The sequence below is a fragment of the Heliconius melpomene genome, chromosome 20, assembly GCF_056956725.1.
Source record: "Heliconius melpomene rosina isolate 202511_hmr_F chromosome 20, ASM5695672v1, whole genome shotgun sequence".
Taxonomy (NCBI): domain Eukaryota; kingdom Metazoa; phylum Arthropoda; class Insecta; order Lepidoptera; family Nymphalidae; genus Heliconius; species Heliconius melpomene.
Window position 1 is genome coordinate 5581682 of NC_140408.1, and position 16010 is coordinate 5597691.

General features: G+C 35.2%; 1 protein-coding gene across 8 annotated transcripts in view; it reads left to right on the forward strand.

Annotated features, from left to right (window-relative positions):
- The window catches only part of dpy (fibrillin-like protein dumpy), a 103471-nt gene that overhangs the window by 60815 nt on the left and 26646 nt on the right, over window positions 1-16010 (forward strand). For all 8 annotated transcript variants that reach the window (XM_085205078.1, XM_085205079.1, XM_085205080.1 and 5 more), the window contains 27 exons: window positions 133-441; window positions 527-853; window positions 948-1247; window positions 1358-1663; window positions 1860-2498; window positions 2765-3079; window positions 3168-3488; window positions 3578-3871; window positions 3969-4274; window positions 4353-4985; window positions 5184-5504; window positions 5595-5918; window positions 6451-6753; window positions 6842-7150; window positions 7445-8071; window positions 8218-8532; window positions 8940-9269; window positions 9357-9653; window positions 9812-10117; window positions 10217-10852; window positions 10952-11578; window positions 11669-11980; window positions 12089-13018; window positions 13100-13414; window positions 13507-13842; window positions 13974-14273; window positions 15678-15983. In XM_085205078.1, coding sequence (XP_085061204.1) covers window positions 133-441; window positions 527-853; window positions 948-1247; window positions 1358-1663; window positions 1860-2498; window positions 2765-3079; window positions 3168-3488; window positions 3578-3871; window positions 3969-4274; window positions 4353-4985; window positions 5184-5504; window positions 5595-5918; window positions 6451-6753; window positions 6842-7150; window positions 7445-8071; window positions 8218-8532; window positions 8940-9269; window positions 9357-9653; window positions 9812-10117; window positions 10217-10852; window positions 10952-11578; window positions 11669-11980; window positions 12089-13018; window positions 13100-13414; window positions 13507-13842; window positions 13974-14273; window positions 15678-15983 — 10644 coding nt within the window. The remainder of the gene's footprint in view (window positions 1-132; window positions 442-526; window positions 854-947; window positions 1248-1357; window positions 1664-1859; window positions 2499-2764; window positions 3080-3167; window positions 3489-3577; window positions 3872-3968; window positions 4275-4352; window positions 4986-5183; window positions 5505-5594; window positions 5919-6450; window positions 6754-6841; window positions 7151-7444; window positions 8072-8217; window positions 8533-8939; window positions 9270-9356; window positions 9654-9811; window positions 10118-10216; window positions 10853-10951; window positions 11579-11668; window positions 11981-12088; window positions 13019-13099; window positions 13415-13506; window positions 13843-13973; window positions 14274-15677; window positions 15984-16010) is intronic.

The following is a 16010-nucleotide window of genomic DNA, read 5'->3' on the forward strand; positions in this document are numbered from 1 at the left end:
AATAAAAAATAATTTATCCAAGTCAACGATTCACTGAGTAACCGAGCAAGATTGACTAGTCTATTCACTAGTCTCGGCGCGGATAATAAAAAAATATTAATTATGCAGCATAATTCTCTTTGTTTTCCATAGACATTCCAGAGGCTACCAAAAGTCCATGCACACCATCACCATGTGGTCCTAATAGTTTTTGTAAAACATCTAATGATCAGGCAGTGTGTACTTGCCAGCCAGAATATATAGGATCACCTCCAGCTTGTAGACCTGAATGTCTTGTTAGTTCCGAATGTACACAACAACATGCTTGTATAAACAAAAAGTGCCAAAATCCATGTGCAGGAGTGTGTGGAATTAACACAGAGTGTAAAGTAATAAACCATAGCCCAATTTGCACTTGTAAACTGCAATATACAGGGGACCCACTTAATCAGTGTTTTAAAGGTAAATAATAATAAAAAAATGTTTAAAATGTTATATATAATTAAAAATATTATTACTATACTAAAATGTTATTATCATATAATAGTGCTTGAGGTGGAACCTGTTGTCACGGATCCATGTTTGCATGCACCTTGTGGACCATATTCGCAATGTCAAACTATAAACGGCCTACCTTCTTGCGCGTGTTTACCACAATACACTGGAAACCCACCGAATTGCCGGCCGGAGTGTACAATAAATACAGATTGTTCGAATGATAAAGCGTGTATAAATGAACAATGCACTGATCCCTGCCCAGGATCTTGCGGTCTAAATGCTGAATGTAGAGTTCAAAGTCACGTGTCAATATGTACTTGTATAGAAGGTTACATTGGTGATCCATTTACGATTTGTAACGTTAAAAGAGAAAATGGTAAGTTAAAATATAATACGATGTTATGTTGCAAATCTGTATCTGTATTTTTCTTTATAAATAAATATTAATTTAAAATGTTTTACATTTTTAGACCCAGTGTTAACTGACCCTTGTCACCCATCTCCGTGTGGGCCAAATGCTCTTTGCAATAACGGCGTATGTACATGTTTTTCTGAATATCACGGAGACCCGTATTTTGGATGTCGACCTGAGTGTACAATTAGTTCGGATTGTCCAATGAATAAAGCATGTGTTCAACAACGTTGCATAAACCCCTGTAACAATACCTGCGGTATAAATGCATTGTGTGAGGTCATAAAACATATGGCTATATGTACTTGCCCTCCTAAAATGTCGGGCAACGCCTTTATTGAATGTCGTCCTATAAAAGGTATATCTGAAAGAGGGCGTTCTTATTGATTATTAATTTATTATCTATAAATTGAGTTCATAGAAATGTAGACAAGACATATATAAATAAATTTACTAATATTATTACAGAAACCATACCACAGAACCCTTGCCTGCCTAGTCCTTGTGGACCTTTTAGTCAGTGTAGAGAATATAACAATCAAGCGGTTTGTTCATGTATTCCAAATTATGAAGGTGCTCCACCTTCTTGTCACCCGGAATGTGTTGCGAGCTCCGACTGTCCTGCGAACAAAGCTTGTAGTAACCAAAAGTGCATAAACCCATGCGAAGGCGCTTGTGGAGTAGCGGCTAGATGTCAAGTAATTAATCACAATCCTATATGTACCTGTCCAAGCGAAATGACTGGCGATCCATTTACAAGATGCATCATTATCCGTTAGTATAATTCGTTGTTTATTTTTTTAGTTTTACGTCAAACCAGCACATAGCAGGTTAGGCAGAGGGACCCTGACTGAAGACTAAATAAAAATATTTTCATACTAATAACTAAGAATACGAAGTAGTACCCCACATTTTATTTATCGTTAAAGTATATACTCGTGTTACTAATCTTCATATTTTTTAATTTCAGCTCTTTCAGAACCAACAACAGTAAGGAATCCTTGTCAGCCATCTCCTTGTGGGCCTAATTCTATTTGTCAAGAGACTGGATTACAAATACCATCTTGTCAATGTATGCCTAATTTCATAGGATCACCTCCATATTGCCGTCCCGAATGCATATCAAATAGTGAATGTGCTCCGCAATTAGCCTGTATCAATAAAAAATGTCAAAATCCATGTGAACAGGCATGCGGTACTAATGCGGAATGTCGGGTAATAAGTCACAGTGCAGCGTGTATTTGTCCAGAAGGCTATAATGGTGACGCTTCCATACAATGTACGATAAACGCTTTAATTCCTATTGAATCTATAACACCTTGTTCGCCCTCACCATGTGGAGCTAATGCTGAATGTACAGAAAAATCAGGAGCTGGCGCTTGTTCGTGTTTAAGAGGTTATTTTGGAAATCCGTATGACGCTTGTCATCCAGAATGTGTTGTAAATTCAGATTGTGCAAGCAATAAAGCATGTATAAAAAATAAATGTACTGATCCTTGCCCTGGGACATGTGCTATTAATGCAGATTGCCAAATAGTAAATCATTCACCTTTATGTACGTGTTGGCCTAGATATACAGGAGATCCTTTCATATATTGTTCTTTAAAAGGTATGTATATAAAAGTGAGTTAATAATTTACATTTAACACATGGTTGTAATTTTTCCATGAACTACGTAACATATTATCTGCTCATAGCCAATGTAGAAAAATCTATTATTGCCGTCTGATTAGCTTAAAAAATTATATATGTATTCGAATCCAATGACAATACAATATTTTTAAAGCATATTTAATATATTTTTAAAATCAGGAGAATGAGAAAATCCTAAAAAAACTCATATTGTGATTATTAATAATATTAATGTACTTATAGAAAGTGAAGAGGTTGCTACAAATCCATGCCAACCTACACCTTGTGGCCCGAATAGTCAGTGCAAAATTTCAAATGGACAAAGTGTATGCTCTTGCTTACCAGAGTATCGTGGTACTCCCCCAAATTGTAGACCTGAGTGTGTAGTGAGCGCTGAATGTCCCTCAGATAAAATATGTAAAAATCAAAAATGTATATCTCCATGTCCCGGACCGTGCGGACAAAATACCGACTGTCGTGTGATCAACCATAGTCCTATTTGCACTTGCATTAACAAATTTACAGGAGATCCTTTTTCATTTTGTTATAAAATTACAGGTAAATAGAATATAAAAATATATATATTAATGTATTTATAATTATGTACTTTTAATGAACACTAAATAATTTTACATTCTTATCTCAGTTCCTACCCTACAAAAAATCGACCCTTGTCAACCGTCTCCGTGTGGACCAAATTCTATTTGTCAGAATAGAAACGGAATACCATCTTGTTCTTGCTTACCTGATTTTGAAGGAAGTCCACCAAATTGTCGTCCTGAGTGTACTATTAGCGAAGATTGTTCAAGTGATCTGGCTTGTATAAATCAAAAATGTAAAGACCCCTGTCCAGGATCTTGTGGCCTAAACGCTCACTGTCAAGTTATGAGACATATCGCCATTTGTACTTGTGAAGAAGGCTATACTGGAAATGCATTTACGCAATGTAGTATTATACCAGTGAAAGGTAAACAGAAACTCCTTGTAGGGGAAATAACAGTGTACTTAATATTTTAAAAATAAAAAAAAAAACATTAAAAAAATATTTTATTTTAGCTCACGACGATTCATGTAATCCGTCGCCATGTGGAACAAACGCTGAATGTTACAAAGGGAAATGTAGCTGTATTCCAGAATTCCATGGGGATCCATATAGTGGTTGTCGACCAGAGTGTGTACAAAATTCCGATTGCGAACGTGACAAATCCTGCATTAATAATAAATGTACAAATCCTTGCCTAAATATTTGTGCTCCTAGCGCAGTTTGCAACGTCTTTAACCACATTCCAATGTGCAGTTGTCCTGACCGTACCACAGGCAACGCCTTTTTAGAATGTCGAGCTATAACCGGTAAGTTTATAATAACTAAACAATTACAAAGAATTTAAAGAAAATCATTTAAGATATTGTAATAATGTTATCGGTTAACTATTTATAATATTTTTAGAATCTATACACATCAACCCGTGTTATCCGTCTCCATGTGGACCTAATAGTCAATGCAAAGAAGTTAACGGACAAGCAGCATGTTCTTGTGCTCCCAATATGATCGGATCTCCACCTGCTTGTCATCCAGAATGTATCATAAGCGCTGAATGTCAACTAGATCAAGCTTGTAGTAATCAACGATGCATAAATCCATGTAATGGTGTCTGTGGCATTAACGCAGATTGTAAAGTAGTTAATCATAATCCTATATGCTCTTGCCCTAGAAAGCTCTCCGGTGATCCATTCTCCCGATGTTTTGATCTCCGTAAGTATGACTAGGTAGACGAATTTGTGACTAGGTGAACAAGAATAATTTAAATATTAACTTTTTCTTTTATTATAGCCGAGACAGTTCCTGAAGACATAAATTTATGTATACCTTCGCCATGTGGACCGAATTCAATCTGTAAAGAAATTAATGGTGTACCGTCGTGTACATGCCAAGAAAATTATCAAGGACAACCTCCATATTGCAAACCTGAATGTTCAAGTAATGAAGAATGTTCATCACATTTGTCCTGCGTACGAATGAAATGTATTAATCCTTGTGAAGGAATTTGTGGCATAAATACGGAATGCAAAGTAATCAGTCACTCGCCCATTTGTTTGTGTGCAATAGGTTATACTGGTGATCCGTTCTTTGGTTGCACTAGACAAATTTTGCAAATTGAGGCTGTTGTTAGTCCATGCTCTCCTTCACCATGCGGAGTAAATGCTTTATGTAAAGAAAAAGAAAATGCTGGCTCATGCATTTGTATACAAGGTTATATCGGCAATCCATATGAGGGCTGTCGGCCAGAATGTGTTATGAACACTGACTGTCCTTCTAATAAAGCATGTATTAATGCTAAGTGCACTGACCCTTGTCCTGGAAGCTGTAGCCAGAATGCTATTTGTAATGTCATTAATCACGTGCCTCTATGCACATGTCTAAGTGGCTATACTGGAGATCCATTTAAATATTGCGTATTCCAAGGTTGGTAACTGCAAATTAAATTTATCATATTTAGTACATATTAACACATTCACTGCAGCTTAAGGTCGAAATCAGCCTCAGACTTTCCGCTGGTGCGGTAGCTATCTACGCTGAACCATATGACGTTAAATAAATAATGAAAATAATTAATAATAAGAATGAATGAAATTAATTATAAGATGATTTTTTTTTTTTCAGAACCAGTTCAAACAATATCACCAATTGATATTTGTTATCCCTCACCTTGCGGCCCTAACAGTCAATGTAAAGTTAGCAATGGTCAAGCGATATGCTCCTGCTTATCAGGTTATGAGGGTACTCCACCAAACTGTCGACCTGAATGTATAGTTAGTTCTGAATGTCCACGTGATAAAGCTTGTGTGAACAATAAGTGTGTGAATCCTTGTCCAAAACCTTGCGGCGTTAATACTGAATGTAAAATGATAAACCACAGTCCGATATGTTCATGCAAAAATTCATACACTGGGGATCCTTTCACGTTATGTAACTTTGTATCTTGTAAGTGTTTTATTATTGTATTTTAATACAATCGTGATAATTTTTAATGTCACAATATTTTAGTATTAATGTTTTCAACTGTATTTTCAGTTGAGCCTATTCGTGACGTAACCAATCCATGTGTGCCATCGCCTTGCGGACCAAACGCAGAATGTCGTAATATTGGAAATACTCCATCGTGCTCTTGTTTAACTGACTTTATCGGTAGTCCTCCACATTGTCGCCCTGAATGTAGTATACACGCTGATTGTTCAAGTGATCTTGCATGTATAAATTTAAAGTGTCAGGACCCTTGCCCTGGATCCTGTGGCGTTAATGCTCGGTGCAGTGTACTTAATCATATACCAATATGCACTTGCAATGAAGGTTACATCGGAGATCCATTCACCAGCTGTAGGCTGCAACCTTTGGAAGGTAACTTTTACTATAAAATTAATAAACTGTAAAGTTTACACACATAAAAATTAAACTTCGAGTAAAATCATTGTAGAAATATTGTATTCTTTTACTTTAGCGCATCTCTTGCTTAACAACAACATATACGCAAGAACCTAATCTAAAACACTGTTCTCGAAGAACCTCTATTATTTTCTTTGTTCTTTCTGTTATTGCTCATTTTCATTTCATGAAGTTTTAAATCACAAGAACACTAAATAAAATTAATTTAGCAAGTATTAAAAAAGAATTAATATCAATTTCAGCTTTATTCAACAACAAAATTTAATTATTTAAAAAAAAAGTTATATTAATATAACAATGTTATTCGCTGCAAATATATTAACTAATATTTGTAATTTGAACTAGAGTGGACAAATATATAATAGCGATTGAAGATTTAAATAAGACTTCAATTTTTCTACCTACATACAACCACGTGTGGAATGGAGTAGGAATTTTAAAAATACACTTAAATAATATTAATGATAAATGTAAATGTATGTTTTAGCGGAACCTATTATTATTGACGCATGTAGTAATGTACATTGCGGCTCTAATGCTGAATGCATCGACGGCCAGTGTCAGTGCCTGTCTGAATATAGCGGTGATCCATATTTCAACTGCCGCCCAGAATGTGTATTAAATACTGACTGTGACTCATCAAAAACCTGCATTCAGCAGAAATGTGTCGATCCTTGTCTGGGCACTTGTGGATTAAATGCAATTTGTCAAGTAATAAATCATATACCCATGTGCAGTTGCAACAGTGGTTTCACTGGGAATGCGTTCGTCTTATGTAACCCTATTAAAGGTAATGTAAAATTATGTAAAACAAATTTAATCATCTATTTATTTTTCATATTTATACATATATTCATTAACGAGTATATTTTCTTTAGTTTCAATATTAGAGCACCCTTGCAATACAGCTATATGTGGACCTAACAGCCAGTGCCGTGAAATTAATAATCAAGCTGTATGTTCCTGTTTACCATCATACTTGGGTTCACCTCCAGCTTGTCGGCCAGAATGTGTAGTTAGTGCTGAGTGTTCTCTAAATCAAGCATGTAATAATCAAAAATGTGTTGATCCATGCCCTGGGTCTTGCGGATTACGAGCTACTTGTGAAGTAGTTAATCATAACCCAATTTGTGCCTGCCCAGATGGATTTTCGGGAGACCCCTTTACGGAATGTTCATTTGTACTTAGTAAGTTAAATTCTATTCTGCTCTTTAATTTTTTTTCAGCTTCACGCTGTATCCCGCACACAGCAGAGTAGTACTCCGTTCTTCATTTTTCGTCGAACTTTAAAGATATTGCGTGTTGAGTGGCGGAACTCAACGCCGTGCTTTGCCTCGGCACCAGAGCAAAGAAATATTAAATGTTTCATTTCCTCAAGTGGGAATCGGACTCATAACTTGTCGCGATTACATTCACACTTTTGCCGCAGTCCCACGACGGCCTCATTTAATTTATTGAATAAATTGCATTATTTATTACAGACATACCGGCCGTGGTAATAAGCCATTGTCAACCTTCACCATGTGGCCCAAATTCAGTTTGCATGGAAATAAATGGAACGCCATCATGCCGTTGCAAGCCTAATTATAATGGTCAACCTCCATATTGTAAGCCTGAATGTATAAGCAACAGCGAATGTTCACCTCATTTAGCGTGTATTAACCAAAAATGTAAAGATCCATGTGCAAGTGCATGTGGTAGGAATGCAGAATGCCGAGTTGTCAGCCACTCTGCTATGTGTGTCTGTCCACAAGGGTTTGAAGGGGATCCATTTTCCCAATGTTCCATTGTAACAGTTATTGAAATTTTAACACCATGTTCTCCAACACCGTGTGGCTCTAATGCAATTTGCAAAGAAAAAGATAGAGTAGGTTCATGCACGTGTAATGAAGGCTATTCTGGAAATCCCTACGAAGGCTGTCGCCCTGAATGTGTTTCCAATACTGACTGTCCCGGAAACAGAGCTTGTATTAATAATAAATGTCAAGATCCCTGTCCGGGGATATGTGGATTTAACGCAGAGTGTTCTACCATTAACCATTCTCCATTATGTACATGTATATCTGGTTATACAGGAGATGCGTCTAGAAGATGTACTTCTATTCCTTGTAAGTTTCTTATTTTATTTGTACATTTGTTTAAATAATTATAGTTAACAATATATTCTGAAAGACATAGATAAGAAATATGGATCAGAAACAAGAATTAAGAAAATGGATGACATATTTAATATTTATTTTCTTTTATTTTCCAGTGCAATCCATTACTCCAACAAATGTATGCTATCCTAGTCCTTGTGGACCAAACAGTCAATGCAAAAATATAAATGATCAAGCGGTATGTAGTTGTTTACCAAACTACTTCGGTGAACCACCATCATGCAGACCTGAGTGCGTTCTAAGCTCAGATTGTATATCAGAAAAGACTTGTATAAATCAGAAATGTGTTAGCCCTTGTCCTGGACCTTGTGGACAAAATTCTGACTGCCGTGTGATTCATCATAATCCCATATGTAGCTGTTTACCAGGCTATACTGGAGATCCCTTTACGAGATGTTTTATTAGACCAGGTATTTATTATTAGTATTTTTACAAAATTTCTTTAATTGTCAATTTTACACAATGTTTTTAGTAATAATGCTAAGTTAAGCGACGTCATTCTAATCTGGAAAGCGAATAGTCCAAACTGGTTAATTTTTTAAGCTCTCCCCACCCCTAAAAGAGTACCAATATAACAAATTTGCTGAGAAGAAAAAGTAAAATGACAACAACCTCAACCTAACTTAGTTTGTCATTGAAGATAGTAGATTAAACTTTTATATGTACTAAAATGTGAACATGAACTAAAAAGACTTCTAAGAAAACTAAAACAATTAAAATAATATTTTTACTTAACAATTTATGACTTGTTTTCTTTTCTTATATTTTACAACATTTAAAACATATTTAGGATTAAAATAATTATTAAATTCCCCAGTGTCACAGCCACAATTGGATGACGTGAAAGATCCTTGTGTACCGAGTTCTTGTGGTCCAAATTCAATATGTCGAAATGTTGGTGGTCAAGCAGCCTGCTTTTGCTCTTTAGGCTACTTCGGTAGTCCACCTAACTGCAAACCTGAATGTACTACAAATGAAGACTGTACCAGCTCTCTAGCATGTATTAATGAAAAATGTACAGATCCTTGCCTTGGATCATGTGGCACAAACGCCAGATGTTTTGTTATTAAGCACGTTGCTATTTGTTCATGTCTTGAAGGGTACAAAGGTGATCCTTTTTCAGCATGTAACATTGAGCCACTCCAAGGTATTAATAAAAATATCCACAAAGAAATTTAATACATATTCAATAAAAATTCTATAAATAATGGTACAACAATGTTTTATTTTACAGATATACAATCCGATCCATGTCATCCATCACCTTGTGGATCTAACACCATATGTAATAATGGACAATGCTCATGTCTACCTCAGTATCACGGTGATCCTTATATTGGTTGTCGACCAGAATGTACTGTGAGTGCAGATTGCGCAAGAAACCTAATTTGTAATACAAAAAAATGCATAAATCCATGCCCAGATATTTGTGGCAGTGGTGCAGAATGTGAAGTAATTAATCATATTCCCATGTGTAGTTGTCCTGTTGGCTTTACTGGCAATTCTTTCGTTTCGTGCAATAAAGTTCAAGGTAAGATTCTATTCTAAAGACTCAAATTTATAAAGGTTACATTTAATAAAATCGCATGATATTATTAAAATTAAAATGATATTTTTAAAATTCACATAAATTTAAAAAATATATTTTTTTATGTATATTTCTTTAATTTTTTTTTATTTCATTTACAGTATTATTATCCTCAAACCCATGCAATCCAAGTCCATGTGGTCCAAACAGTCAATGCCATGAAACAAAAAATATTGCAGTATGCTCTTGCTTACCAGAATACAAAGGATCTCCACCAACGTGTAGACCAGAATGTTCCACCAGCTCAGAATGTCCATTAAATAAAGCTTGCAACAACTACAAATGCATTAACCCATGTAATGGTGCATGTGGTATTAAGGCTGTATGTGAAGTTGTCAATCATAATCCAATATGCTCTTGTCCAAACGATTATACCGGCGACCCATTTAGTAGATGTATAATTAAACGTGAGTCTTCTGTTTAAAAAGCCCAAAAAGAGGGATATATTAATTTAGTTTATAATTCACAGATTTTAAAATTGTACTAAGGTTAATCTTATTTTACAGCCTTAGAAACACCCCCGCAAACAGACCCATGCGTTCCTTCGCCATGCGGACCTAATTCTGTATGTAAATCTATACATAATTCACCTTCTTGCTCATGTGCCTCAGAATTTATAGGGACACCGCCAAATTGTCGTCCAGAGTGCACTAGTAACAGTGAATGTCCTAATCATATGGCTTGTATAAATAATAAATGTAATGATCCATGTGTAGGAGCTTGTGGTTTGCTTGCACAATGTCGAGTAGTAAGTCATACACCTAACTGCGTGTGTCCACAAGAATATACGGGGGATCCTTTTGTATCGTGTGAAATTCAACACATACAATCTATAGAATTCTTGACACCGTGTACTCCATCGCCGTGCGGAAGTAATGCTTTATGTAAGGAACGTAATAATATAGGTTCTTGTACCTGTTTGCCCGGTTATTTTGGCAATCCATATGAAGGATGTCGGCCTGAATGCACCGTAAACACTGACTGTCCATCAAATAGAATATGCCAACAAAATAAATGTCAAGATCCCTGTCCAGGAACCTGTGGAGTCAACGCTGATTGTCAAACCATTAATCATGCACCCCTTTGTATCTGTCTCCCAGGTTATACTGGAAATCCGTTTCAAAAATGTTATATCAAACAAGGTAAATATTTTGTCATTATTATACTAAAAGGAAAATTTATCGTTTTAACATAAGGGCTTTAATTTACTTACGTCTTATTCCAATATATGTTTTTTACAGAAATCGAAACTCAATCTGATCCTTGTAAACCTTCGACATGTGGGCCAAATAGTATTTGCAAAGTAAATAATGAACAACCGATTTGCAGTTGTATGCTGGAATATCGTGGCAGTCCTCCAAATTGCAGGCCAGAATGCGTTGTTAGTGCGGAATGTCCCACTGACAAGGCGTGTGTTTCTCAAAAATGTGTTAATCCTTGCAATGGACAGTGTGGACTCAATACTAAATGCTTAGTGGTAAATCATAGTCCCATTTGCTCATGTTTGGAACATTTTACGGGTGACGCTTTCAGCAGATGTTATGCAATAAAAGAAAACATTCCAGAAAAACAAAGTAACCCATGCTTACCTTCCCCTTGCGGTCCATTTAGTCAGTGTAGAGTAGCCAATGATGTTCCATCTTGTACTTGTTTGGAAAATTATATAGGCGCTCCACCAAATTGTAGACCAGAATGTGTGATAAATGCCGACTGCCCCAGTAATTTAGCATGTATTCGTCAAAAGTGCAAAGATCCTTGTCCTGGGTCTTGCGGTATAAATGCACAATGTATAATTAAAAACCACACGCCAATTTGTAGATGTAATGAACATTTTATAGGTGACGCATTCGTTGAATGTAAAATTCAAGGTAAAATACTTACATAAATATTTTATTTAAATAATAACAAATATAACTGTGCAAATTTTTTACTATAATTAATTTATTGTAACGTTTTAGAAATCGTAAGTTACGATGACAATGATCCTTGTGATCCATCGCCATGTGGTCCAAATGCAATTTGTAACAACGGAACATGCTCATGTATACAAGATTACCAGGGTGACCCCTACTTTGAATGTCGACCTGAATGCATTCTAAGTTCAGATTGTTCCCAAGAAAACGCTTGCTATAAAAATAAATGTGTAAATCCTTGTAACAGTAGAATCTGTGCAAGTAGTGCTATATGTGAAGTTATTGGTCACATACCAATGTGCCGATGCCCTGAAGGAATGTCTGGCAATGCTTTTGTTCAGTGTTCACAAGTTATAGGTAAAAGAATATATTATGAATATCCTAATGATCCATACATTTAGTCTGCAGACCTTTTATTTCACTTTAATCATACTTCAAATTCAATTATTATTATTTTTATTTCAGTTGCAAATCGTGAACCCTGTTATCCTAGTCCTTGTGGCTCAAATAGTCAATGTCGTAATATAAATGGACAGCCTGTGTGCTCATGCCTAGAAAGTTATATTGGTACGCCCCCATCGTGCAAACCTGAATGCATTGTTAGCACAGATTGTTTACCAGATGAAGCGTGCACTAATAGAAAATGTATAAAACCTTGTCAAGGAGCTTGTGGTATAGGTGCGAAATGTCAACCTATAAATCATAACCCAATTTGTTCATGTCCATCGTCATATACTGGAGATCCATTTATTCGATGTATTCCTCAAGAACTTGAACCGGTAATTGTTGACGCTTGCATTCCCTCCCCTTGTGGTCCAAATTCAGTTTGCAAAGAAGTTTCAGGCACCCCAATATGTTCATGCAAATCAGAATATATTGGAGTACCTCCACACTGTAAACCAGAATGTGTAAGTAATTCCGAATGTCCTACCCATCAAGCATGCATAAATGAAAAATGTACAAATCCATGCCAATCGTCTTGTGGTCTCAATGCAGAATGCAATGTTATTAGTCACTCACCTTCATGTTCGTGCCCCTCTGACTACACAGGAGATCCTTTTGTTGAGTGTTATAGAAAGGAAACAGTGTATGAAATATTATCACCCTGTCAGCCATCACCCTGCGGCGCAAATGCTATATGTAAAGAACTACATAACGCAGGTTCTTGTGCTTGCATATCAGATTATTTAGGTAATCCTTACGAAGGCTGTCGACCTGAATGTGTAATAAATTCGGATTGCCCCTCACATAAAGCTTGCATAGCAAATAAATGCCAAGATCCATGTCCAGGTGCATGTGCCCTGAATGCAGTATGTCAAGTAGTAAATCACGCACCTACCTGCTCTTGTAATATAGATTTTACTGGCGATCCTTTCAGATATTGTATCCAGAAGCGTAAGTTATTTTTATATTTGGCAATTACTTCTATTATATTACTGAAATTTTACCTATTTTAAGATATTATTTCTTTTTTAGAAAAAGAAGAAGTACCTCAAAATATTTGCCAACCATCGCCGTGTGGACCCAATAGTCGTTGTCAAGAAAAAAATAAACAAGCTGTGTGTTCGTGTATGAAAGGTTATATTGGTACGCCTCCGGGCTGTCACCCTGAATGCGTAATTAGTTCAGAATGTTCAAATAACAAAGCTTGTTTGAATCAAAAGTGTGTCGATCCATGTATCGATGCTTGTGGAACTAATACAGAATGCAAAGTAATAAATCATAGTCCTATATGTAACTGTAAGCATCTGTACACTGGTGATCCATTTTCGAGGTGTAATCCTTTACCACGTAAGGCAATTTAACTTTTACATAATTACTTGAGTGCTTGTGATTTACTTATATATTTGTAAAAATAAATATAATCACTATCTATATTTTAGCTCCGGTTGCAAACGTCATTTTGGAACCATATCGAAATCCATGCGCACCATCACCTTGCGGAGCACATTCTATATGTCAAGCCATTGGGCAAATACCGTCGTGCACATGTATGCCTAATTACATTGGAAGTCCGCCGAACTGTAGACCGGAATGTGTCATCAATTCTGAATGTTTACCATCCTTAACTTGTATTCAACAAAAATGTCAAGATCCGTGTATTGGATCTTGTGGGGTTGGGGCTATATGCTCTGTTTCTGGACACACCCCTATGTGTAGGTGTCCTGATGGTTATACTGGAGATGCTTTTAATATATGCATTCCAAAAACAGAAATAGGTCAGTAATTACAATATTCAAAGCTCTTTATAACACATAGTTACTTTTTTAAAGATAATAGCTTAATTTTTTATTTTAATGATATTTAATAAATACGGAAATAAATACACCTAAGTACTTTTCTATTGCAGTATCAGATATAATTGATAAATGTAATCCATCGCCATGTGGCAGAAATGGTGTGTGTAATGACGGCCAATGCTTATGTATACCTGAATACCAAGGAGATCCGTACATCGAATGCAGACCAGAATGCGTTATTAACAGTGATTGTCCTAAGAATAAAGCATGTATTAAAAATAAATGTCAAGATCCTTGTCCTGGAGCATGTTCGATATCAGCCATTTGTGATGTTATAAGTCATATACCCATGTGTAGTTGTCCACAAGGCATGACAGGCAATGCATTCTATAGTTGTAACACTATAAATGGTAAGTACTGATATTTGATGTCAATATATTATCATTATTATAAAGGATTGGCACAATTCTCCTTTGGAATTTATACATATATTAGTCGCACACAGTAAAGTGTACTTGCAATTAATTGTGTGTCAATTTAATTATTTTTTTGTACTTGGAGCCCTTTTATAATTTGCATGTCATATAAATTAAGAATAGTAATTCTTTTGACATTACTGTAATAAATTGCAAAAAACGTCTTACGATTACATGTTAATATAAATATTTTTTGTAGTTTAATTTATTTATAGTGATATCAAAAATATTTTATCTATACTAATATAATAAAGCGGAAGAGTTTGTTTGTTTGTTTGTTTGTTTGTTTATTTGAACGCTAAGATCTCTGGATCTACTGGTCCGATTTTCATTGTTTTTGTTTTGTATGAAAGCTGCATTCTTCAGAAGTGCTATAGGCTATATAACATTACATTACACATATAAACTAATATATTTTAAAGTACATTCTAATTTGACATGCAATTTATTCTGCCATGTTAATAACAACCGTCGTCGCTACGCAACCGATACCGCGACATTTTGACATTCATCCTTATGAAAATAAATATAATAGTCACTCTTAACATTTTATCTAGATTGAAATTATAGTTTACTGTATAGCATTCTAATAAATAATTAAGGAGATGTCATTGATTCGAAATGACCTAACCTACGGGCGGCATAGTATGAGTATGACCGACGTGAACGGGCAGATGACTTTGACGGTTTTATAAATTTTCATACATTTTCGAACTATTGTAAATGTTTATGTAATTATTTGCTGTTTATAATTAATTTAAGCTACACTTTGGTTCTCTTCTTATTTTATTTGATATTGCCCGCTAAAATTATCCTATTTAATATAGAAAAATGTTTAGTTATTTTATAGAGTCGATATCTACGAGTATGTACGCGCGCACGGAAAACTTTAGGTACTTTTTCTAATATTAAGAATACCTATCCTTTAGTTACTTTTAATCCTTTTGTTGGTTCATTTCAATAACTCAGATATTTTTTTCTAATAATGTGTATCTACTTATTATTCTTTTTGATTATTTAAGTTTATATTTTCTTACTAATTCTATTGAAAATTGAAAATAATTTCATGAATATATTTAATAAATATTCTTATAGTTGAAGCAGGCGTAGCCGCGTCCGGGTCCACTAGTTAAAAAATAAAGATTTTAATCATAAGTAAGAAATGTGATTCCTTATATAACATTTTACGGCAATATACTTGGCTATATCTATGTGATGGCCAGTAATATTATAAGGTTGATCAGTGTGGCTTGGCTTGAAAGTAAAAAAAAAATTGTTATTTATCCAATAAATAATATAAATAATCTTTCTAATTCTATATACTTTAACTCGTTTCAGCTCCAATTATAAGCAACCCATGTACACCGTCCCCGTGTGGACCAAACAGTCACTGTCGAGAACTAAACGGCTTGGCAGTGTGCACATGTATTTCTGGATATGAAGGGAATCCACCATCGTGTCGACCTCAATGTGTTTTGAGCTCAGATTGTCCTGCGAATAAGGCATGTAGCAATCAAAAATGTATTAATCCTTGCGAAGGCTCATGTGGTGTAGAAGCTAAATGTACTGTCATTAAACACAATCCTATTTGTACGTGCCCACCTAAATATACAGGAGATCCATTCATTAGATGTCTATCATTCAGTAAGTAAAAAATAATATTATTTTAAA